Source organism: Geotrypetes seraphini, chromosome 5 (assembly GCF_902459505.1).
Source record: "Geotrypetes seraphini chromosome 5, aGeoSer1.1, whole genome shotgun sequence".
NCBI classification, from domain to species: Eukaryota; Metazoa; Chordata; class Amphibia; order Gymnophiona; family Dermophiidae; genus Geotrypetes; species Geotrypetes seraphini.
In genome coordinates, this window is record NC_047088.1 from 234,073,796 (window position 1) to 234,100,465 (window position 26,670).

Here is a 26,670-nt window from a genome sequence, read left to right on the forward strand (position 1 = left end):
AAAAGCGGTGTCATTAACAGTGAATCTAATCGAAAATCGATTCAACAGGGTGAATCGAATCGAATGAAATATTTTTCTCTGAATCGGGCCAGCACTATTGGCTACCATGAGAATGGGCTACTGGGCATGATGGACCATTGGTGTGACCCAGTTAGGCTATTCTTATGTTATGTTCTCATCTGTAGGGGCCTTTGTTTTCACTTCTTATTTTAATGTATTTTTTTCCTGGGAACTTATCAGTGTTTTTTTTATAATGGGAACAAAATGGAAGAGAATTAATGTGTGTGGAATGGGGGGGGTAACTAATTTCTTCAGCTAAATAATTCAATCCACTTCAAACAGACATAGGAGAACTCACGCACCATTCACACACCCTCCAACCAAAAACGTCAAAAGAAAAAAACTGTTCGACAACCTCCTAGCCATTTGAGCTGCAACACTTGACCCCCAACTCTACAACCTATTGACCTCGACCACAAACTACAAACCTTAAAAAAGAAATAAAAACCCTTCTATTCAAAAAACACATAAAACCAAACTAACATAATCAGAACTGTCCCAAGCATCACCTGCAACTACTCCATATGTACTTCTGATGTCATGACAATTCCGACATAATTTATGTTATGTTATGTTTGGAATAATGGTTACATAAATGAGGTTCAATAAAGAAAATTTTCACTGCCTGTTTCTATTCTGACCATTTATTCCATTTCATGGTTATTGCAAAAAAAAAAAAAAAAAATTTTTTCATGAGGGGGGGGGGGGTGTCAAAAAATGATGGGCCCCGGGTGCCACATACCCTAGGTACGCCACTGGCCTGGGCCACTGCCTAGGCACGTGGGATACGGAAGACCCGGTGCTTGGTGTGACTCCCAGTCCTTTTCATCCAGATTTCTCAGATGGCTTATCAAACAGGAGTCAATCCAACAGCAGTGAACCTTTTAAACTCAAGGTGCTTATCAAGGGATTTCATTCATTCATTGCTTAATGAAAACTGTTGCTCCAGCTACTGCTCGTCCCCCTTCTGTGGGCAATAAGCCTCCCAAACAAACGTTTAAACAGAACTTTTCGTAGCCCAAAGGGAAAAAGGTTTCCATCTTAGCTCAAATTCCAGCATAATTCTCAGGGACTTCCTTTGCAAATGTTGCATTTAATCCAGGTGCCAAAACATGTCTTCATAATACCTGGGAGCAAGGTGGCTAGGCTTCAGGCTTAGGTCAGTCTCAATTCCAAGCTAGCAGGTCCAAGTCAGCTTGGCACCCTGCATGTCCCCAACATAGGCTTCTCTTTCTCTTCCCTCAGGGCTTCCTCTCTCTCTGCTCTCCAGGCTAATCACCCCCTTTCTAAGTGTTTGCCTAGCTGTTAATTACCACCAGCTGGAAAACTCTTGTTCATTCAGCCCCTCGCCAAGGCTGCTTCAGAACAGTGCTGAAAATCCCCAGTGTCTTCTGGTTAGGGTTGCCAGATTTTATGATTGTAACATCTGGACACCGTGGACCCACTCCCAGGTCCGCCCATCTCTGTCCCAGTCCCACCCTAGCATGCGCAAATTGCCTCCTGCCCAACGCGATTGAGAGGAGGCTTTTCAAAACCCAAAGTGCCAGGTTTTGAAAAGTCGGCCAGACCCTTGGACTTATCCTTAAAATGAGGACATGTCCGGGAAAATCCGGAGATCTGGTAACCCTACTTCTGGTGCCTGTAGTTTAACCTCAAACAGGGCTCTAGCTCTCCTTTAAGGGGCAGATTCACTAACCTGCCTGATCGTGTCCGATCCGTGTGTGATCCGTGGCAGGCTGACTGATCCGCAATGGGTCCTTATTCAAATGAGGGCGATTGGAGAAATGCCCCCCACCAACCACATGGATCGCTGGAGAGCGATCCTGACACATGAGCAGACCATCTTCTTTGCCTGTAGATGGTCTGTGCATGCGATGGCCCTCCATGTCCGGCAGAGCTGGAAACTTTTTTTTTACTTCGCAAACCCGTGGTTATAATCCGCTTTATACCCTTGGGTTAAAACCACAGGCTCACACTGCGGGGATGAGCAGGAGAGTTGGGGATGAGAGCAGGGCAGCCAAGAGCAGGATAATCGGGGCAGAGAGCAAGGCAGCCGAGAACAGGAGAGTCGGGGCAGAAAGCGAGGTGGCAGAGAGCAGGAGAATCAGGGCAGAGAGCAGGAGAATCGGGACAGAGAGCAGGGTTTTTTTGCACAAGTGACTGATTCTCAGTAGTTGCTTGTTTTGCGAATTGCGTCCATCCTACTTTGCATGTCGTTCCCCCTCATTTGCAGGCGTGGATCGGATCGGGGGTAAGGTTCGTGAATTGGGTCAGAGTTGCAACGTGGTCACAAACTGGTCAGGACACAATCGGTGTCCTTAGTGAATCTAGCCCTAACTCTTTTAAGATAGGTTAATATTATACTAGACTTAATTAAATTTACTACAGGGACAAGCAACAGGAGCTTGCTTGTCAACCCTAGCTATTTGCTTTTAAACCTGCTCTTCACAAACGTGGTCTCTACCGAGGAAAAGTCTCAACTAGCTCCCCCTGGCGGCACCGATGACACGAAAGGTGTCACAACACACATTTGTGAACTAGTGCGTAAGAAATGCATATTTATAGAATAGAGATAAGGCAAAATGTTGGCATTTGCATGCATATATATTTGGTATGGAAATGTTTGCACTCACTTTATAGAATTATTCTCTTGAATTCCAGAAAGCTCAAGATCAGATGTTGGCTTGTGAGCAAGCTTTGTGGCAGGCAATGAGAGAGTCAATTCTCTTGAAGTCAAGATTTCCAAGCAGCAAGATGTCTCTAATACCTTATTAAAGATATTATGTTAACCCTTGGGAAATTGGAAAGTCTTGAGAATGCAATGAGATGGTACAATTTGCATCTAATAAATGTTCCTCATTTACCTTTGGAAATATTTAAGAGGTATTTAATTGAGATCTTGAAAGTACCTCCACAGTCTGTTCCTCCAAAGGCAAGAATATATCTTGCTCCATTAAGTAAAAGTACCAGAGAAGGTATCGATCAGTTGAACATTCTTAGGTCTCCAAGGATAAGCTGGAGTTAATGGAATCGTTGCAGTCTTCTGGTGACAATATAGCCAGACCTGCTACTTTGTTTGTTGTTTTGCATTGAATTGTAATTGGATCCATCACCAGTTTTTCATCATAGCAATGCTTTATTTCTTAATTTGAATATTTATATTTTTTTCTAAATCTATTTAAAGTAACTCAGAAGCGGATGCTATTTCTTGTCATGAGAACTAAAGTTTTACAGCTTAGAGTTGCTTTTTTTTCCCCATAAAAATATTCCAGTGGCTAGCGAAGTACAATCATGTTGATTTTATATTATCTACTCTATCAATATTGAATTTACACATATGAGAGTTGGAGCAACATCGGCGCATTTAGCGCTCCAGACCATGGTAGAAACCTCTATCGTGGCTTTGTAAAAGGTGGGGGAGAGGGTGGTGGTGGTAAATGCCTTAGGCCAGTGGTACTCAACCCTGTCCTGGGACTCCGCCAGCCAGTCGGGTTTTCATGATATCCCTAATGACTATGCATGAGAGAGATTTGCATGCCTGTCACTTCCATTATATGCAAATTTTTCTCATGCATATTCATTAGAGATATCTTGAAAAATTGACTGGCTGGGGGGATCCCTAGGACAGGGTTGAGAATCACTGCCTAGGCAAAGCAGAAGCTACACAGGGAAACTAGAAGTTCAGATACAATTTAAAATATTATAAAGCTTTGTGGCTAGATATGAGAAAGGAGGAGAGGAGAGTATGGTATAGAAACATAGAAAAATGACGGCAGAAAAGGGCCAAAGCCCATCAAGTCTGCCCACTCTAGTGACCCTTCTCCTTGATTTTGCTCACCACCCCCTGCCCTTACCTCAGCACCCTGAAATCATGGGATCACCTTGAGGCCATGCTGCTCCCTGTGACCCTGGGCAAGTCATTCAATCCTCCACTGCCCCAGATATAGTAGATAAGATTGTGAGCCCACAAGGACAGATAGGGAAAGTACTTGAAGTACCTGCATGTAAATCACTTTGAGTGTGGTTGTAAAACCACAAAAAGTGGTATATAAATCCCTATGAGAGCAGGATGGATGTAAGAGATGAGCTTTCAAGATAGTAAAGTATCAAAGACGAAGACAAAAAGAATGTCCTTAATAAAAAGAGATTTTTGCTGTTGTTTATACTCTATGACTGGCAGATGTGATTTGTCTTTAGCAGTATTGTCCATCTGACTGCTGTTCTCTACTATCCTGGCACAATAAACCCCAATGGTTCACCGCGGAGATCTCGCACCTCATTAAGGAGAAGAAAAAAGCGTTTCTCTCCTACAAGCGCACGAGCAAAAGTAGAATATAGGACCAGGTCTACAGCGGTCAAAATGGCAGTTAGGGGGGCAAAACTTTGAGTGGAAGAAATTCTGGCAAAAAACATTAAAAAGGGGGACAAATCCTTCTTCAGGTATATTAGTGACAGAAAAAGGAACACAGGCGGGATAGTACGCCTTAGAAGACCGGACGGAAGTTACGTGGAAGCAGATTCCGATAAAGCCGAACTACTGAATGAATACTTCTGCTCAGTCTTCACCTGTGAGGCACCGGGACACGGTCCGCAGTTGAAGGCAACACAAAGCACAGAAGACCCATTTCAGAATTTTGAGTTCACACCAGGTGAAGTTTACAGTGAACTGGCAAGACTCAAGGTGAACAAAGCCATGGGACCAGACAATTTGCACCCAAGAGTGTTCAGAGAATTGAGCGATGTCCTGGCGAAACCGTTGGCTGAGCTATTCAATCTCTCCCTAAGTAAGGGGAAAGTTCCCCTGGACTGGAAATTAGCTAATGTCGTTCCTCTGCATAAAAAGGGTTGCAGGGCAGAGGCTGCGAATTATAGACCGGTGAGTCTCACATCAATAGTGTGCAAACTCATGGAAACACTAATTAAAAGCAAATTGGACACGATCTTGAATGAAGGGAATCTTCGGGATCCCAGTCAGCATGGATTCACCAAGGGTAGTTCCTGCCAATCCAATCTCATCAGCTTCTTTGACTGGGTAACAAGAAAGTTGGACTTGGGAGAGTCTTTGGACGTCGTGTACCTGGACTTCAGGAAAGCTTTTGACAGTGTCCCACACCGCAGACTGCTAAGCAAGATGGAATCGATGGGGTTAGGAGAGACACTAACTGCATGGGTCAATGATTGGCTGAGTGGCAGACTTCAGAGGGTGGTGGTTAATGGTACCCTCTCTAAAACATCGGAGGTGACCAGTGGAGTGCCGCAGGGCTCGGTCCTGGGTCCACTCCTTTTCAACATATTCATAGGGGATCTGACTCAAGGGCTTCAAGGTAAAATAACACTATTCGCCGATGACGCCAAACTATGTAATATAGTAAGTGAATGCAGTTTACAGAATTATATGGCGCAGGACCTGCTTACATTGGAAAGTTGGTCCTCAACCTGGCAGCTAGGCTTCAATGCTAAGAAATGTAAGGTCATGCACCTCGGAAGCGGAAATCCATGCAGGACGTACTTCTTGAATGGAGAAACTTTAACTGGGACTTCAGCAGAACGAGATTTAGGAGTAATCATCAGTGCAGACATGAAAACTGCCAATCAAGTGGAGAAGGCTTCATCTAAGGCAAGGCAGATATTGGGTTGTATCAATAGAAGTTTCGTCAGCCGAAAGCCTGAAGTCATAATGCCGTTGTACAGGGCCATGGTGAGACCTCATCTGGAGTACTGTGTGCAATTCTGGAGGCCACATTACAGTAAAGATGTGCGCAGAATTGAATCGGTTCAGCGGACGGCCACCAGGATGATCTCGGGGCTCAAGGGTCTCTCGTACGAAGAGAGACTGAACAAATTGCAGCTCTACACTCTTGAGGAACGTAGGGAGAGGGGAGACATGATCGAAACATTTAAGTACCTCATGGGACGTGTCGAAGTGGAAGATGATATTTTCTTTCTCAAGGGACCCTCGGCCACAAGAGGGCACCCGCTCAAAATTTCATGGCGACACCAGAAAGTATTTCTTCACAGAGAGAGTGGATGATCATTGGAACAAGCTTCCAGTGCAGGTGATCGAGGCAGACAGCGTGCCAGACTTTAAGAATAAATGGGATACCCATGTGGGATCCCTACGAGGGTCAAGATAAGGAAATTGGGTCATTAGGGCATAGACAGGGAGTGGGTAAGCAGAGTGGGCAGACTTGATGGGCTGTAGCCCTTTTCTGCCGTCTTCTTCTATGTTTCTATGTTTCTAGTTCTGCAAAAGATCCACTGGCATTGGATGCCTTAGAAGGTTGAGATCATCTTTTGTTATAGTGAGCATGGGAACTTGCTCCGCCTACCTCTGACATCAGACGTAGAATGTTTAAATCAAAGCGCCAAGCGGCGCATCACCTAAGGCACAAGGCAAAGGTGAGCAACTTAGCGCACACCTTTTCATGGTGACTTGAGCAGGGATTACAAGGTATTTTAGCTGGGTTGGTGAAGGTTTGTGAATTCTTGAGAACTGATATATTGGTGGTTATATAAGGTGTATCGTAAATACATTTTTTGAAATTTAATTTTGACAAGGAAAATGGCCTATTGAATCATATGATAAGTTTTTAGGTCACCGATTGGTTGATAATAGGATTACAAGATTTGAGGCAACATGGTTTTACTAAAGGTAAATCATGCCAAACGAATCTGATTGAATTTTTTTTATTTTAGCACATAAAATGGACTCCTGTGTTAAAATAGCACATGCGACAAAATAACCCAGCTTAATGTCAGTCCACATTGATAACAGGTTACAGGATTGGATTTTTAGATTGGGTGACCAGAGAATTGGATCAAGGGCATATGCTAGATGTATCAAAGAGGATGTGGTAAGAGTGGATAGCGTAGCTGGTTTTAAGAAAGGTTTGGACAAGTTCCTGGAGGAAAAGTCCATAGTCTGTTATTGAGAAAGACATGAGGAAGCCACTGCTTGCCCTGTATTGGTAGCATGGAATATTGCTACACCTTGGTACTAGTGACCTGGATTGGCCATGGTGTGAATGGGCTACTGGGCTTGATGGACTATTGGTCTGACCCAGTAAGGCTATTCTTATGTTTTTAATTTACTTAGATTTCAGCAAAGCCTTTGATACAGTTCCTCATAGGACAGGCTGAAGTTAAGACCCAAATTGGTGAACTAGATTAGAAACTGGTTGACAGACAGATGGCAGAGGGTGATGGTTAATGGAATTCGCTCAAAGGAAGGAAAGGTGAGTAATGGAGTCCCTCAAAGATCAGTGCTGGGGCCGATCCTGTTCAATATGTTTGTGAGGACATTGCTGAAGGGTAAGAAGGAAAGGTTTGCCTTTTTGCAGATGATGCCAAGATTTGTAATGGAGTAGACACCAAGGAGGGAGAGGAAAACATGAAAAAGGATCTGCAGAAGTTAGAGGAATGGTCTATTATCTGGCAACTAAAATTCAATGCACAGATGTCAGAGTAATGCATTTGGGGATTAGAAATTAGAAGGTGAAAGGCTGATATGCACGGATGGGGAGAGAGACCTTGGGGTGATAGTGTTCGAAGATCTAAAGGCAAAGAAACAGTGTAACAAGCCAGAAGGATGCTAGAGAGAGGCTTAACCAGTAGAAGAAAGAAGGTATTGATGCCCCTGTAAAGGTCATTGGTGAGGCACCACTTGGGGTATTATGTTAAATTTTGGAGATCGTATCTGGCAAAGGATGTAAGAAGATTTTACGCGGTTCAGAGAAAGGCAATGAAAATAGAAGGAGGTTTGCACCAAAAGACATATGAGGAGAGACTGGAAGCTCTGAATATGTATACCCTAGAGGAAAGGAGGGACAGAGGAGATATGATTCAGACATTTAAATACTTGAAAGGTACTAACATAGAACAAAATATTTTCCAGAGAAAGGAAAATGGTAAAAACAGAGGGCACAATTTGAGGTTGAGGGGTAGTAGACTCAAGAGTAATGTTCCAGTTCAAAGATTTTTATTGATTTAATAAAATACAAATGTAATACAAATATAAATGTTAACAAGGCAAGATACAGATAAGTTGTACGAAGGAATATCTTCTTTACGGAGAGGGTGGTTGATGCATGGAATGCGCTCCCGAGGGAAGTGGTGGAGAGGAAAATGGTGATGAGATTCCAAAAACATGTTGGATGAACACAAGAGATCTCGAATTAGAATACAAATGGGTAAGCTTTCATGGTCTGAACCGTGCAAAGAAGATGGTTTTGATAGTTGGAACCTAAGGACAGTACCAGGTGGACCTCTAAGGTCTATGACCCAGAAATAACAAAGAAAAAAGACATTTTAATCGAATTATGAAACTGTAATGTATATACGTATAGAGCAGACTGGATGGATTGTTCAGCTCTTCATCTGCTGTCATTTACTATGTTTCTATGCAACTGCAGCTTAGGAAATGGGTCCTTGAGTATCTTCAGTTGGAATCACAGCTAGGTAACGGCTGACTTTTTACCCCATCAGTGACCGTACACGTGCTGCAAAGTATTTCTAGTCCTAGTCTGCCTGGCTAATAAACGATCTACCAGGAAAGGTGAGCCACTCAGAATGGTAGATCATGAAGTATAGAAATGGTTTTAATAAATTGGACTGAAGCTGACTTGCCCCTTCTTTTACAAAGTCAAGCTAGCAGCTGCTGGTGCGGCAAAAGCCCCAAAGCCCTCTAAATCCCTATGGGCTTCAGGGCAGTTAACGCAGCAGTAAACGCTAGCGCAGCTTTGTAAAAGGGGGGAGGGGGTTAATGCATCATGTTTTTAATGTTGTTAATATGTTTTGCATCTCATTCATCTGCATGAAACCTTCTTGTTCACAGCAAGTTTAAATGGTAGACCAACTCATTAAGAAAGAAGAAAGGGAAAGAAACCCCAGTGGTGACAAACCAAAGGAGGAAAAAGAAAACAACCACATAGGCCTTCTTTTACAAAGGGTTGCTAACGTTTTAGCGTGGATTTAGTGTGCGCTAAATCAACGCGTGCGCTAACCGCTAATGCGTCCATAGGATAACATGCACACATTAGCATTTAGCGTGTTTTTAGCACAAGCTAATATTTAGTGCGCGCTAAAAAGCTTAGCGCACCATTGGAAAAGAGGAGGATAGTCCCAATTCATGCAATCAAAGTTTTATTGTGAAGAATAAAAAATGGTCGATGTGGAAAAGACTTAACGTGGCTGCATTTCAGCGTGTATTGCTTGTGTCAGAAGTCTTGTCCTTTGTCTAAACTTTGGTTCGATCCATGCTCCAGAATTCTGCGCTTGATTTGTCCCACGGCTGTGGCTGTAGACACCTCTTCTTCCCAGACCAACTCATGAAACTGATTTCAGATATTACTTTTTTTAAAAAGTAGTAAATTAAAACCGAATTGACTTATCTTTGTTAAACCTCACCTTTTCACAGTATTTCATGTGTACTGATTTTCCGTCACTACGAATGCAGTCCAAAATACGGGTCCGAATCCCTGGTCCACAAGTTGCATTTTCGCTTAGCTGACATGTGCTCCACTCTAAAGGTTTACATGTAAGAAAAGAAAATATAAAAAAGAAGAAATTATATATTGAATTCACAAAAAACAAAAATAACAAATAATCAAATTCAATAAAAAACAAAAAATAATAACATAAAACCTACTTTAATCAATTTTCAAAATATTATATTATGAGTGCTCAGTTTAAAACACCATCAAAACACAGCATTAATGCTCATAGTGGGTGTTGGAACCAGACATCATCGCCCCCACCTGCTTGCCCAAGTTATTTTCTATAGAAAAAGATCTTATTATATATAGAGAAGTTGTACTTAGCTTAAAAGGCAGTGCTGCATGTTCAACTTCCAAATCATAGATAGTTTAAGATACCTGTTTAGGTTGTTGAATATATTTTTTTAATATTATTTTTTGGTTTGTTTTTTTAATTTTTTTAGTTTATTTAGTCCTCATTTCTCCTCCTGATGAAGCAAGATGTGTGAAACACGATCGGTGTAGAGAGGAAATGAGAGTTTTGCATTAGCTTGTTGGAGAGGTTTTCACGGACACTTTTTGTTTTTTGGAGCACTTTTGGATTGAGAAACACTTGGGGAAAAGACTATTCTTGGACTATTGGAATATAATCAGCATTATAGACTCTCTCTACTAAACCTTCTCTACAAGACTCTTACATCTGATTTGGAAGTTGGACATGCAGAACTGCCTTTTAAGCTAAGTACAACTTCTCTATATATAATAAGATCTTTTTCTATAGAAAATAAGTTGGACAAGCAGGTGGGGGCGATGATGTCTGGTTCCAACACCCACTATGAGCATTAATGCTGTGTTTTGATGGTGTTTTAAACTGAGCACTCATAATATAATATTTTGAATATTGATTAATGTAGGTTTTATGTTATTATTTTTTGTTGTTTATTGAATTTGATTATTTATTATAAAAAAGAAAATATGTCATCTTCAGCATATAGAATTCAAAGTTTGGATAACTATGGGGTTCATAATAAAAAAAAACCAAACATCTAAAAAGTGTCCTAAATGGCTTCTTGGACGATCAAAAAGCCTGATTGTCCAAGTACCCATAACCAAAGCGGGGTCCAAGTACCCATAACCTGTGGGCAGGGTTTCAGCCGCCTGGGCCAATCCGGCCCCATCCTGGAGCCGTCTGGCCTGCTGGACGGGCGGGCTTGGCACCCGTCTGTCTGGCCAATGATTTCAGGTACGGGGAAGGGGGGTGGGGGTGGGGGGGGTCGTGGAGTCGGCGGGGGGGTTCATTGGTCGGCGGGGGAGGCGATCGGGGGTTCGGGGGGGGGGACGTTGGGGGAAGGGGGGTTGTGTCAAGGGCAGGAGGGCCCTTGTAGTGGAGGGTGAGGGATAGGTTACAGACTCCAGCTTTTAGGCGAAGGACTGGCTTCTCCTTCGCCTGAAAGCCCTTGCGTTGGACGTTTTGGGCTTAGGCATTTTTTTTTTTTGGTTCATTATGGGGTATAAGTGTAGACGTCGTTTGGGTACAAGTGTAGACGTAGTGGTGGTCTGGATGTTTAAACAGCTAAATGTAGAGGCAGGCCATTATCAAAACAAGGACATTTGTTTTGGTTATGGACACTTTCCCTGCTTCTGCTTTCAACGTTTAAGGTCTTAGGCCGAAAAGGGACTTAGACGGTTTTTTTGATTATGCCCCTCCACGTTTTCCAAAGATGATGAACTTTGAACTCTATATGCTGAAGATGACATATTTTCTTTTCTATAATAAATAATCAAATTCAATCTTTGGATACTTGTGAATAATGATGATCCAGAAAAATTAAAAAGGTAGCCATAAGTGAGTGCTAATGACATAATGCATTATTAAAACATTTTCACAACACTTAGGGGGGAAGTTATCAACATGGGTTAAGATGAGTTATTTTACCAAATATTGTGCCATTTTAGAGTCTCATTGCATAAAATGGGATCCTGTGATAAGATAGCACAATATGTGATAAAATAACCCATCTTAGGGCTCCTTTTACGAAGCCGCGTTAGCGGCTTTATCGCACACAACTTTTTAGTGTGCGCTAACCCCCGTGCTAGCTGAAAAACTACCGCCTACTCAAGAGGAGGCGGTAGCGGCTAGTGCGGCTGGCAAATTAGCGCACGCTATTATGTACGTTAAACCGCTAACGCGGCTTCGTAAAAGGAAGCCTTAATGTCAGCCCACACTGATAACTTCCCCCCTAATGGGATACACTTCCCCCTCTGTATTCGCGGTTTCACCAATCGCGGTTTTGGTTAGTCATGGTTTTTCATTTGCAGGCTCCACCCCCAAAATTACATCAGAGAATAGTGCTGCTCCCAGCGCTGTACAGAGCAAATCGCTGCACTTTCTTCACAAAAACAGGTCAGGCTAGTCGCGGTTTTATCACATTCTCTAGGGGTTTTAACAGAAAACCACGAATAACATATGAAAAGTTATTCGCAGTTTTTCTGTATTCGCTGACTTGCTATTACCGCAAATACGAAGGGGAAGTGTAACTCTATAAGTGGAGGCCTCCGTTGGATACCCTAACGCTTCACAATAAGACTGATATTCAATATTATATTCAAAGAGGTTTTGAACAATAAACGATAAACAATCTGAAGATTTCCCTTTTTGAAGGTAATCTTCCCCCATTTGAAGCCATATTACTTGCTGATAGAATCCTTCCTAGAAGGCAAAAGGACCTCAGACACAGCTAAAGACCACATTATTTTCAACCTTTCAATATCTACACTAGGAGAGTTAGAGATTCAGCACTGAGCTAGAGTAGGTTATTAGGTTCACTAGGGAGAAATCCAGTATCGACTAATAAGCCTTCAGGAATTAAGCTCCGACAAAGAACTGAGCAGTGTAGAAATCTTTTCACACAAACTTATACCTTCAGCAAATACATTGCAAGCATGTGTGTGTACTCTGATAACATATATTAGTATTTTATCTTGTTTGATAATATAGGTGTCTAGACAGTGGAGCAAAAGATGGATTGTAATAGCGAGGCAGACCTATTGGATTGAAAAAAATTCGACCATATATTGGTCCAATCAATGGCATCAGAGTGGAGAGTCAGGTCTTTATGCCATTTGAGTTCCATTGCACCTGGTGTGCTAAATTCGGCCTTCTGCATCAGCTTGTACCACAATGACGCTTTACTATTCATCTGTGAAAACTTATGGACTAGTGAACTCAGGCTGGGTTGAATCGCCAGGGCTAGGACATCTGAAAAGATAAATCCAACTACTTCTTCTCATTATTGGTCGTGCCATCAGGCACTAGGTACGCTAGAGCATCTTCTCTACTCCTGTAAACATCTTACTCTGTACTGGGAAAAAGTATGGAATACTATATGTGGTATACTGGAAATCACAGATAACCTTACTTTTCCTGTCATTATTTTCATGGCACAGGGTTTAATTGTTTCTTTGGATGATCATAAGATTAGACTGTTTATTATTATGTTATCACTGTGAAGAATTTTTTATTTTCTTGTTATCGCCTTTTTCAAAATTTGAATATTTTTGAACAAAAAAAAAAGTATTTTATATAAAATATGTGTGTACAATTCTGCTCTGCTCTTGCTAAATTACACCCCAGGAATGTCTGAGTGCAAGTTTGATAAAAGCAGGCAAAGCCCTCCAGTGTGCCCCCTTGTCACACATGCATTCCCACAAACAATTTCATAACAAACTTTTTTTTCTGTCTGTAAAATGTTTTATTTTTAATGTGGAAAATGCCCTTAAAAAGCACCCTCATTAATCTAGATTTACTTTCTTTGAAGAACTGTTTTTAAACCGTTGATCGCCTTTAGATACTTCATGCATCTTTAATTTTTCCACTCTTTATGCATGTCTATTATAATGGCTTCTGCAAACAGGTATATTTTTCTCCTTAGTCTTTTTCCAGTGCTGCTAATAAAGATGCTGAGTTATACTAGCCACAATATGGTGTCCCAAGACACCTAAGAGAAGAATGATACCTTACAAGTGCTTAAGTTTCAGTTGCTGGGAGCTAGAATACATCACTAGAGTTAATGACTGGGCATACTAGATAGGACAATTGATCTTTTTCTGCTGTTATCTCTTGCACTGTCTTCTGGGAGCATTTTGTGATTTCTTAGGAATACCGGCTTGCTTCTTGTCCTTGGTCCATGAAAGACTTAAGCAAACTCTATGAGACACCTATAGAGAGGTGCCTAACTTAACAATCCCCCCCCAACCCCAACCCCCCGCTTTACAAAACAGTTTTTAACCCAGTTTTTAGCGCAGGCCGGCGCGCTAAATGCACTGCGCTGCTCCCAACACTCATAGGAACTCTATGAGTGTCGGAAGCAGTGCAGAGCATTCAGTGCGCCGGCCTGCGCTAAAACTACTTCTGCGGTTTTGTAAAAAAAAAAAAAAAAGGGGGGGTTGTTAATTAGTAAATTGGCTTTAATTATGAGCTTTAACAAGCTCATAATTGAAAAAAAATAAAAATTGTGTGATCGGCGCCTCTCTTCTTAGGCGTGATTCCGCAAAAGAGATGTGCCTATCTTATGGTACCCAGTGGAGCCTAACTCCAAAGTAGGCATGTTTAGGAGTGGAGAAGGACTTAGGCGCTGCTAGGTGCAATTCTCTAAAGGATTTAGGCGCCTATAATGTGGGCTTTCCAAACCCTGGCCTACATTACAGGCGCCTAAGTTTTAAGTTAGGTGCAATTCTGTAATAAGCACCTAAGGCGCGCTAAGCGTTTTAGCGCGGATTTAGCGCACGCTAAATCAATGCATGCGCTAACCGCTAACGCGTCCACGGATAACATGCACGCGTTAGCATTTAGCGCACGCTAAAAAGCTTAGCGCACCTTTGTAAAAGAGGGGGTAAGTGTGATTGACAACTGGTAGGTGCCTACATCTTTTTAGATGTCATTTACTGAATTTTCCCCAGAATGTCTGTATCTAAATTTTATACCAATATCTAAATAAATAATTACACAGGGCTCCTTTTACAAAGCTGTGGTAGAGGTTTCTACTGCGGACCAGCGAGGTAAATGCTTCGAAGCTCGTAGGAATTCTATGAGCTTTGGAGCATTTAGCTCGCTGGCTCGCGATAGAAACTTCTATTGCAGCTTTGTAAAAGCCAGCGTTAATTTGATGTATATGTTGTGCATGTTTAACACAGCATTGCAGATCCATGTGCACAAGGTATAATTAATACGATTTACCACTGTATTGGAACCATAAACACATAATTGTAAAAAAAAAATAGCAGGCTAAAAGAGTACAATACCACGTCACATTTATTTGGTTCACAGTCATAAGCGCGCGGGACAAAGGCGTGCTGACATTTGTGAGCAGACAATTGAGTGTAAGACTCCAGATTGCTGCCGTAAAAGCTTATTTTAAAGGGCTACGAAGGGGTGTGTGAGGGGGGAACCCCCCCAGTTTACTTAATAGTGTTTGCGCTGCTGTTGGTGGTTTTGGGGTTAGTAACCCCCCATTATAGAGGAAACAACTTTTCACCTATTTTTTAGGGGAAAAGTTAAGTTTTCTGTATAATGGGGGGTTACACCCCCCACACCCCCCAACACAGCAGCGCAAACACTATTAAGTAAAGTGTGGGGGTCTCCCCCCACATCCCCCGTCGTAGCCCTTTAAAATAAGCTTTTACGGCGGCACGCTGGAGTCTTGCGCTCAACTGTCTACTCGCAAATGTCGGCGCGCCTTTGTCCCGCGCACTTTTGTCCCATCACCCATTTATTTATATGCTGTATAAATTCAACTCAGTATATAATTCATCCAGCGATTAAAATTTTTGGAGTTATTTTAGACCACCATCTTACAATGCATGCTCAGATAGATGCTGTAGTGTGTAAATGCCACTTCACATTATGGAAATTGCGAACAATTAGATCTTATTTTGAATTTACTGCTTTTAGATTACTGGTTCAATCGTTACTACTGAGTCTTCTCGATTATTGTAATATTATCTACCTGACAGTCACCAAGAAAGAATTAGCAAGACTTACAATAATATAGAATACAGCGGTCAGAATGATTTATGGCCTGAAGAAATTGGATCATGTTACACCCTTTTATCGCGAATTGCATTGGCTGCCAATGGAGGCTCGGGTATTGTTTAAACGAGGCTGTTTATGGTACAACTCCTTACTTGGTCAATAGATTTTCTTTAGCATCATACAGACATAGTAGAAGAACTCATCCTTTGTTTAATTTTCCATCTGTCCTGGGTTGCAGGAGTAAGAAATTTCTGAATCATACTTTGGCATCTCAGGCAACTCTTCATGACAACGAATTCCGAATATTGTTGCTTACTACCCATTCCTATGGCCATTTTAGAAAACAATTGAAGACCTATCTTTTTTCTAAATATTTGACTGTTTAACGAATCATCTTATTTTATGTAACATGTTTACTTTTATAATTTTTTGTAAACCGCGTTGAACTTCTGGTTGCGCGGTCAATAAGCACAATGTTATGTTATGTTATGCTATGTTAGATGTGTTGAATGCACAAAAAGGAATAATTTTATAAAAAATATAAGATGCTCAAAATAAAAAAATAAAGCAAAAATCTAGAGGGAGGGAGCCTTATTTTCAGGTAGGCATCTCAGTTTAGGTTTAGGTAGGGGCCATGCTGAATTCTGCATTCAAGTTGAATTGATGTTTTTACATTGTTTTTAAATGAGCTTAAATGGTGTTTTCAATTAAGACACCAATTAAGTTAATTAAACATTTTTGAATTGTGTGCAGCCTGTGTATAATAGGTAAGGACTCAGATGCTAGTCACATGCTAATCCCGCACATGGGAGGCCATATCCGGCTATGGATGTAAAAAGACTTGAAGCGGTTCAGAGGAAGGTGATGAAAATGGTAGGGTGTTTGTGCCAAAATACCTACGAGAAAAGACTGGAAGTCCTGAATATGTATACTCTAGAGCAGTGGTTCCCAACCCTGTCCTGGAGGAACACCAGGCCAATTGGGTTTTCAAGCTAGCCCTAATGAATATGCATGAAGCAAATTTGCATGCCTATCACTTCCATCATATGCAAATCTCTCTCATGCATATTCATTAGGGCTAGCCTGAAAACCCGATTGGCCTGGTGTTCCTCCAGGACAGGGTTGGGAATCACTGCTCTAGAGGAGAGCAGGGACAGGTGAGAACTGACGGCAGCCATTCAGGAAGTGGTGCGGGTCCAGGCAGGAGTGCAGAAAGCTCGCTCCTGCCTGTGCTGATACACGCTGGACCACCAGGCTGTAAGGAGGATTTAAAAAGCTATGATGGGGCGGGTGTGTGTGTGTGTGTTTAAAAAAGGTACAGGGGTGTTTTTTAAAAGGTACGATGGAGAGGGGGGTGTTTTTAAAAGGTATGACAGGGGTGTTTTAAAAAGGTACAACGGAGGGGGATTTAAAAAGGTACGGGGAGGGACAGGGTGCAGAGCCTATCAGGGAGGGGGGATAGGGTGCAGAGCCTAGCAAGGAGTGTGGGGTTGGGTGCAGAGCCCAGCAAGGAGTGAGGGGAACTGGGTGCAGAGTATGGTATATATTAGTACACAATTTGGTTCAGACTGTTTTTTTTCTTGTTTTCCTCCTCTAAATCTAGGGTGCGTCTTATGGTCAGGTGTATCTTATGGAGCAAAAAATACGGTATATCCCAGCACTGTGGCATCATACTTGCCATCATAAAATAAGGTATTAGAAAGACACCATCCTCAGCAGTTTCACTCACTTTTCTACAACTTCACATTATTTATTTCTAAAATTTTTAGACAGCTTATACCTAAGCAGTTAATCAAACACTCCTCATCCTACCTTAACTTCAGAAAACTAGTCAAAATCAACCTGTTTAACCGATTTGTAACCAAGAACTCTTAAAGCCTTACCCCGCTATTCTTCTTGCATGTCTCCCGGCATTGTACTTACATGGGACTTTTACTCTGTCTCTCTTCCTCCCTACAAATTTTCATGTACAGTGGTGCCTCGCATAACGAACGCCTCGCACAGCGAACGCTGCGCACAACGAACTTTATGTCTTGCTCCCTACAATGAACTTCGTTTCACACAACGAAGTCGCCCGAGCTGCATCCTTCCGCGCAGGCACTGCGCTTAACTGCCCTCTCTCCGCCTGGCTCCCTCTTGCCCCCCCGACTCCCCGACACGATCGGGGCAAAAAGGAGCCCAAGCCCTCTTGCCCCGCCGATTCCCCAACTCCCCGACAATATCGGGCCAGGAGGGAGCCCAAGTCCTCCTGGCCACGGCGACCCCCTAACCCCACCCTGCACTACATTACGGGCAGGAGGGATCCCAGGCCCTCCTGCCCTCGACGCAAACCCCCCCTCCCCCCAATGACCGCCCCCCCCCCAAGAACCTCCGACCGCCCCCCAGCCGACCCGCGACCCCCCTGGCCGACCCCCACGACACCCCCAACCCCCTTCCCCGTACCTTTCTGTAGTTGGCCGGACAGACGGGAGCCAAACCCGCCTGTCCGGCAGGCAGCCAACGATGGAATGAGGCCGGATTGGCCCATCCGTCCCAAAGCTCCGCCTACTGGTGGGCCTAAGGCGCCTGGGCCAATCAGAATAGGCCCGGGAGCCTTAGGTCCCTCCTGGGGGCAGGGCCTGAGGCACATGGTCGGGTTGGGCCCATGTGCCTCAGGCCCTGCCCCCAGGAGGGACCTAAGGCTCCCGGGCCTATTCTGATTGGCCCAGGCGCCTTAGGCCCCACCAGTAGGCGGAGCTTTGGGACGGATGGGCCAATCCGGCCTCATTCCGTCGTTGGCTGCCTGCCGGACAGGCGGGTTTGGCTCCCGTCTGTCCGGCCAACTACAGAAAGGTACGGGGAAGGGGGTTGGGGGTGTCGTGGGGGTCGGCCAGGGGGGTCGCGGGTCGGCTGGGGGGGCGGTCGGAGGTTCTTGGGGGGGGGGCGGTCGTTGGGGGGAGGGGGGGTTTGCGTCGAGGGCAGGAGGGCCTGGGATCCCTCCTGCCCGTAATGTAGTGCAGGGTGGGGTTAGGGGGTCGCCGTGGCCAGGAGGACTTGGGCTCCCTCCTGGCCCGATATTGTCGGGGAGTTGGGGAATCGGCGGGGCAAGAGGGCTTGGGCTCCCTTTTGCCCCGATCGTGTCGGGGAGTCGGGGGGGCAAGAGGGCTTGAGCTCCCTTTTGCCCCGATCGTGTCGGGGAGTCGGGGGGGCAAGAGGGCTTGAGCTCCCTCTTGCCCCGATCGTGTCGGGGAGTCGGGGGGGCAAGAGGGCTTGAGCTCCCTCTTGCCCCGATCGTGTCGGGAGTGCCAGGGACCACACGGAGTCACCCACCGTACCACCCGATTCGGGTAAGCGCAGGTATCGGTGGGTGGCTTATTTGCGGGGGGGGGGGTGCCTTATTTTACATTTTTTTCTAAAAAGGGGGGGCTGTCTTATTTGATGGCCCTGCCTTATCATCGGGGAAACACGGTAGAAAAAAAAAAAAAATGAACAGTTAAGTCCCAGTTTTTGCCGCTGAGACTCTGCCCTCTCTCACTGTAAAATTAGACTCTACTTAGTCTGTCTTTAAATTTAAAAAATGTGTGTTGTTTTAAAAAACAATTATGTTTTTAGATGTATCTAAATAAAAATAGTAACCAAAAATTTATCTTTTTTTATGTCACCTTAGCATATTTTATGCTACAGAACGAATTATTTTTTTTAACATGTATTGTTATGGGAAAACGCGTTTCACATAACGAACTTTTCGCATAACAAACTTGCTCCTGGAACGAATTAAGTTCGTTGTGTGAGGCACCACTGTATTCAAAGACTTCATTGTTATTTTTTCGCTGACTGTCCAGCTCTTATTGTAAACCGCCTCGAACTACTTTGGCTTTGGCGGTATATAAAAATAAAATTATTATTATTATTATTATTATTAATACATGAATAACACCAATTTCAGTACAATCATATACCAACGTTACCCCCTTAAGATAACCAAAGGAAATTACAAGTTATCAGTCTTCGCTAAATTATATCGTGACAATCACAGTTCAAGATACCTTAACTAGCTCTACAACAAGAATTTAGAAACAGGCCTCAACATATAGTTCAATCTTTAACATTTTCCTGAACTTTAGCTGGTCAGAACAGGTCCTCAGGATTCCACAGTTTCACTCATGCTACGGACATCATTGCTGTTCTAGATTTAACATACTGGACAGTATTCTCCTTCATAGAGGTCAGTCTCATAGTACCATCTGACCTGAGAGTGGAACATCAAAAGCATGGACATTGGCGCGCCAACAATCACGAGCTGACATCTGCATGCAGGATGAATGCATGCCGCCGGTTCCGCTCCTTTTACATCTTACTGTTAGCATTCTGAGGGGGTATGTTGGGGGAAAACCCCCACTACACTTATAACTGCTTGCGCTCCCGCTTGGGGGGGAGGGGTGTGGGCGGGAACCCTCCTACACTGAAAGCACTCGATTAGCGAGAGAACAGAAGTTTTCAGTGTACTGGGGGTTCCCCTGCCCAAACACCCCCCCAACGGGAGCACCAGCTCCCTCAGAATGCTAACAGTAAGGTATAAAAGCGACAGAACCAGTGGCACACACTCGGCTTGCACGCAGATGTCAGTGTGTGATAGTTGGTGCGCCAATGTCCCGTGCGATTTTGTCGGTGTACCGACCTCAGAGCCCTCCTCGGTTGGTACACCTCCCACAAAGTTTGAAAATTCACTGGCATAAATCCATACGCTAGGATGCTAAAATGTTACACAATGAGATGCTGTGAATTTTGGTTTGTTTTTGTTTTTTCTTAATCAGCCATTAATAATAAGTCTATCAACTCTGAATGTGATACAAAACATTCCCCTCCTCTTACGAACGCGAAGCACAGGTTTTAGCGCCAGCAGCAGTGGTAACTGCTCCGACGCTCAGGAGTTCTATGAGCGTCGGAGCAGTGGCTCTAAAACCCGCGCTATGCGTTCGTAAAAGAGGGGGATTGTTAGGTAAAGAGTAATTTTGCTTTGTCTCTGAATCAGTATCTTAGCTGAAGGAAATGCCTCTGATGGATATTTCCTGGCATCAGATGCCATAGACAAAGAATTATTGTTAACTTTTTCTGACCTAAAATTTGCCTGTTCTTTGAAAGCAGAACTATGTTTTCTGTTTATGAAATTCTATTGTCCCTTGTACCAAGAGATTTGATTTCTCATACATAAATAATGGATTGAACTTGGTTTATGAGTTTAACCTTGCTCCGGAAATCAGTTATACACTCTGCAGATAATTTAGAAAGGTTGCATGCTTTTGCACACAATTTATGCTTACCTGTTAGATTGTAACGATAGTGAAAACAATTTTGGTTGAGAATGCAAGGTTCCGTTTGTGAATCTTCATGGCAGGTCTTACTATTTACAGGAGATCTTAATGGAAATCGATTTCTTGTTCTCATACCATTGGAGTCACACATCTATATTAAAACAATTGCACAGTACATCTTAGTAAATACCACAGACATACTGGAGATAAGTCTTAACCATGCTGCTGTTACAATAATAAGAGCTTTATTTATTGACTCTGTTTTGTTATTTTTCAGCACAGGGACAAATTTATTCCCATTTTGTGTGTATGGGAAAAAGTACTTAGTATATATCAATCTGAATATTTTAAATAGTGATTGTAAATGTGATTTTTTTTTTTGTAAATAAAGCATAGCCAGAAACTATTAAGAAAACTCATTTACAAAGCATAATACTACAAATACTTATTGTTCTATTCATTTGTTGGTCCTGATTCATGAATTTTTTTTTTCTAACTCTTTCTAGGGGGGGGGACTTAGGGGGTCGTTTTACAAAACTGCAGTAGAAAATGGCCTTAGCATGCCTTTAAGGGAGTATTTCCCATGCACTAAGACCCTTTGTTACACAGCCAAAAAATGGCTGGCTTTCCTTTTTCTACATAAGAACATAAGAATTGCCGCTGCTGGGTCAGACCAGTGGTCCATCCTGCCCAGCACTCCGCTCACGCGGCGGCCCTCTAGTCAGAGACCAGCGCCCTAACTGAGACTAGCCCTACCAGCATACGTCCTTGTTCACCAGGAACTTGTCTAACTTTGTCTTGAATCCCTGAAGGGTGTTTTCCCCTATTTGAATCCCTGGAGGGTTTCTTCCTCTATGACAGACTCCGGAAGAGCATTCAAGTTTTCTACCACTCTCTGGGTGAAGAAGACTTCCTTATGTTTGTAACTTTAGAGCGTGCCCTCTCGTTCTCCCTACCTTGGAGAGGGTGAACAACTGTCCTTATCTACTAAGTCTACTAAGTCTATCCCCTACAGTACCTTCACTGATGTTGTCATTAGAGCCCTTACCACCACTTATTTTGTAGATGGTAGGGGTTTACATGCTAATCCTGCGCTAATCAGTTACTATGTGGCAATGTAGCTATGCTTACCAATCAATGCAAAAAAAAAACCCAACACTCTACGCATACAGACACACCCTTCAACCCCAAAATAAAAATTTTCAGCATGTGAATAGCACAAACATTTGTGAAACTCGTGAGTCACCTGAGCCTGTCCTTTGGTAAGCCCTTTTAGGCTGTAGTACATACGTACTACTGCTTATTGCAGCTTAGTAAAAGGAGCCCCCTTTACTGAATTAAGTTCATGGAAAGTAATTCGGGAACAGGCCACCCACAAAAGGTCCAGATTATGGCATCTCGTTTTAGCGTAGCTATGGTTGAACCTGGTGGGCCCAGTCCCACCCATTCTTGTCTCATGCCCACCCGTGACAATTCAGCAGTGGCCTCCTTTCTCCCCTCTCTACCACACCTAGATCTGGTATTTGCCCCCGTTCACCAGCCCACAGCCCAGCAACTCCCTTCATCTTTTCAAACCTCCCCCTTCCCGAACCTCATCACCTGTGCAGGCAGGAACGGCGATGTGTATTCACTTCCTACGCCAACCCCACAGACTTCTCTCTGCTGCACCTCATCCTCACTGATGTCACTTCCTGCTTTCTATCCGGTGGGATGTGGCAGAGGGAAGTCTGCAGTGTTGGTGAAAGTAGCAGAAGTACATCGATGCCACTGCCCTGGAACTGAGGTACACCAGCGGGGGAGAGTGGAAGCAAATGCTAGGTCTGGAACAGAAGGAGAAGGGAGCAAGATGCAGGATAAATTATGTGGCAAGGGAGGGTAGTTTGGGAAGGCCCACCCAACACAGTGGCGCAGTGGTTAGATCTAAAGCCTTAGCACCCTGAGGTTGTGGGTTCAAATCCCTCGCTGCTCCTTGTGACCCTGGGCAAGTCACTTAGTCTCCTCAATACCCCAGGTACACTAGATAGAGTTTGAGCCCGCCGGGACAGATAGAGAAATATGATAAAGTACCTGAATGCAAACCACTTAGGATATAAGTGGTATTTAAGTAATAAAATAAATAAATAAAACTGTGGGTCCACCCAAGATAACAGGTCTGGCTATGTTACTGGTATACTCTATAACAGCGGTCTCAAACTCAAACCCTTTGCAGGGCCACATTTTGGATTTGTAGGTACTTGGAGGGCCGCAGAAAAAATAGTTAATATCTTATTAAAGAAATGACAACTTTGCATGAGGTAAATATCTATATCCAAAATGTGGATTATCTGAAATTATCAGAAGCAATTAAGGAAAGATTTATAAACTATAATTACTTCTGATAATTTCAGCTATACACAGCTGAAAGCAGTGCAGCATGCAGAAAGTGAAAAACTATCAAAGCATCAACTGCAAGAGACAAGATTTTGGACCAACTATTTTGAGGCCCTCGGTATTATAAAGAATGATTCTTTATGGAAAACTTGAACCTTAAGTATCTGGCGGTTGCGTCCGCAACTGCCTTCAGCTTTCACCTCCTCCAGCACCAGACACACGCACAAGCTGCACTACCTCCAGTGGTTACCTTACGTTCTGGAACGTTGCCCGCCTCACTGCTGTAACCTCACGCAAGCGCTTTCTTGCATCTGTAAGCGATTGTGAGGTGGAGTGGAGAGGGCAATCACGTACAGATGCAGGAAAGCGCTCGCGTGAGGTTACAGCAGTGAGGTGGGCAACATTCCAGGACACAACTGCCGGACACGACCACTGGACACGACCGCCAGAAACTTAAGGCACAAGGTTTCCATAAAGAATAATTCTTTATAATACCGAGGGCCTCAAAAGGCGGGTCGGCAAGTTTGAGACCACTGCTCTATAAAGATACCTACTTTTCTTTGCACAATACTAGTGCAAGGGGCCAATCATACATTCATATTTAAGACATACAGGTAGTGTACAAGTGTCCTTACCTAACTGTGAGCTAGCACATACATTTTAATTTTCTATAATTTAAGCACATGCTCGTATATTTCTCCTGTCTTCCACTCAAAACTCCGCCAATGTGAATGTCCATCAACCAAGTACCATATTTGCCGGCGTATAAGACGACTTTTCAGTACCTTAAAATCCTCCCCAAAGTCGGGGGTCGTCTTATACGCCGGGTACTGTTTACATGCCCTTACTTTACATGCCCTAACATCTCCTTCCTTACCTCCTTACGGTGCTTACGGTACTAGTAAACCTGCCGGGACATCAGCGGGGCCATGGCGGGACATCAGTGTGACAAGGGTGCCAGCTCCTTCATCCTGCGCAGCGGGAAGCAGCGGCGCTCTGGCCCCACCCCTTTTCTCTTTACTACGTCTCTCGCACATGCGGCCGTGTGTGGAGTCTAGCCCTTAAGGAAGTTGCGGGGGCGAACAGGAGGCTTTTGAAGGCTTTTAAAGGGAAACTGTCATGCCAGCAAACTTGCTAGGGACTTGCCCGGCACTTGCTCTCTCCCTCTATGTGTTATCTTCCTTCTATCATTGACAGTTTCAGTTTGGTTAACAGTTTAGAAAACAAATAGCATGGCAGCTCCCATGGGTTTATTGTTCTATTCAGCTTTAGTGAATTAATTAAAATTGTTGAAATAAATTCTGATGTTCTTTTAAGTTTTATTTGTTGTGCAGAAGGTGTGCGGAAGAAGGGGTAGTCTTATATGGCGAGTATATAACAAACTCTATATTTTAACTGTAAAAGTTGGGGGGTTGTCTTATACGCCCAGTCGTCTTATACGCCGGCAAATACGGTACATGCCAACAAATCCATGAGTCAGTATTCTATACAAGCTAAACGTTTAAGGCTGTAAAGCTTACATCTTCAGCAAGGGAACAAGAAAATGCTACTCAGTTCACCTTCCCCCCTGCAAATTAATATCTTAAATAGATAGTAGACCCTCTTACCCTTTCTAAACAAAACATTTTAAAGGTCTGAACGTTTTTGAGAGGCTTGCTTCAATCAGAACTTATATTTATGAGCATCTGCCACAATTTTTCATAGATCCTTATATTTTTTATACCTTCAAGATATAATTAACAGGAGTATATGATCATAGTTTGCTTAAAGCTCTGTCAGGGTAATGATACTGAAGAACTCAGTTTAAAATCTCATACAGACCATTTCCATTTAGAAATAGTGTGTCTACTATTCATTTAATATGTTACTTTGCATCGGAAAGGAGTACTCTGTAAATGGGCACTTAGGCAGATATGTACAAGTAGATGATTCCTTATAAAATGTATTTATTTAGTTTTCTATACCGTTCTCCTAGGGAAGCTCAGAACAGTTACATGGATTTATTCAGGAACTCATACGTTTTTCCCTGTCTGTCCCAGTGTGCTCACAATCTATCTAATATACTTGGGGCAATAGGGGGATTAAGTGACTTGCACAGGGTCACAAGGAGTAGCATGGGTTTAAACCCACAACCTCAGGGTGCTGAGCCTGTAGCTTTAACTACTGTTCCAGTCTAGAAATCAAAATACAATGGAACCTTGGTTTACGAGCATAATTCGTTCCAGAAGCATGCTCGTAAACCAAATTGCTCGTATATCAAAGCAAGTTTCCCCATAGGAAGTAAGGGAAACTCGCTTTGATTGGTTACACTTCCTCCCCCCCCCCCTGAGGCTACCGGCGCTGCTCCATTCCCCCCCCCTTGAGGAATCCGACGCTGCTCCAAACCCCTCCCGGTGATCCGGCTTCCCCCCCTGCGAACCGGCATCCTCCCCCCACTTGCGTTGCTCAAGAGAGTGAGACCAGAAGGCTTTGAGCATGCGCAAATGTTCAAAGCCCGTCCAGCCCAGACCAGACCAGAAGAGGGAGGATCTCCAACGCACCGCCCAGCCCAGGCTGCGCCAGAAGAGGGAGGATCTTTGGGCACCGGCACTGGTGCCAAGTCGGGGTAAAGGAAGTGTCATTGACGTGCTCGGGGGGGGGGGGAGTAGGATCGCGGTGGAGGGGGGCAACGCGAGTGGGGGGAGAATGCCGGTTCGCAGGGGGGAAGCCAGATCGCAGGGAGGGGTATGAAGCAGCGTCGGATTCCTCAAGGAGGGGGAAGAGAGGATCTCCAATGCACCGCCCAGCCCAGGCCACGCCAGAAGAGGGAGGATCTTCGGGCACCGGCATTGGTGCCCAGTGTGGGTAAGGGATGTCATTGCCGTGCTCGAGGGGGGGGGGATGTAGGATTGCGGGGGGAGGGGGCAGATGCGAGCGGGGGGGATGCCGGATCGCTGGGGGGGATGCCGGATTGCGGGGGGGGGGGCGCTCATACAGCGAGGCAAGCTCGGTTTACGAGGCACCAAGTTTGCAAATGTTTTGCTCGTCTTGCAAAACACTCACAAACCGGTGCACTCGTAAACCGAGGTACCACTGTATAGTAAAAGTGAGCCACGTATAGACCATCAAGCCATCGTGACATCACTGATGAGGTTGGTTCTTAGGCATTGGTGGAATGAGGCATTATGATGCCACAATACCAGCTGTGGTTATCAGAGGCTGAAACTTTTCACACTATTTGAATTAACCCCGTATTTGTATTATTTTTCTTGTTTTTGTAAATCGCTTAGTAAATTTAAATAAGCGATTCAACAAATTTTGAATAAACTTGAAACTTGAAACTTGAAACTATTTATGTATTCAATTTTCTATACTGTTCTCCCAGTGGAGCTCAGAACGATTACATTCAGGTACTTAAGCATTTTTCCATCCTCATTATTTACATGTTCACGATGTGCAATTTCAC

At 43.8% G+C, this 26,670-nt stretch overlaps 1 protein-coding gene across 7 annotated transcripts in view; it reads right to left on the reverse strand.

The window, feature by feature from the left end:
- THSD7B (thrombospondin type 1 domain containing 7B) overlaps positions 1-26,670 on the reverse strand; it is a 924,116-nt gene that overhangs the window by 113,480 nt on the left and 783,966 nt on the right. For all 7 annotated transcript variants that reach the window (XM_033944565.1, XM_033944564.1, XM_033944562.1 and 4 more), the window contains 2 exons: positions 20,865-21,006; positions 9,466-9,581 (listed from right to left, as the gene is read on the reverse strand). In XM_033944565.1, coding sequence (XP_033800456.1) covers positions 9,466-9,581; positions 20,865-21,006 — 258 coding nt within the window. The remainder of the gene's footprint in view (positions 1-9,465; positions 9,582-20,864; positions 21,007-26,670) is intronic.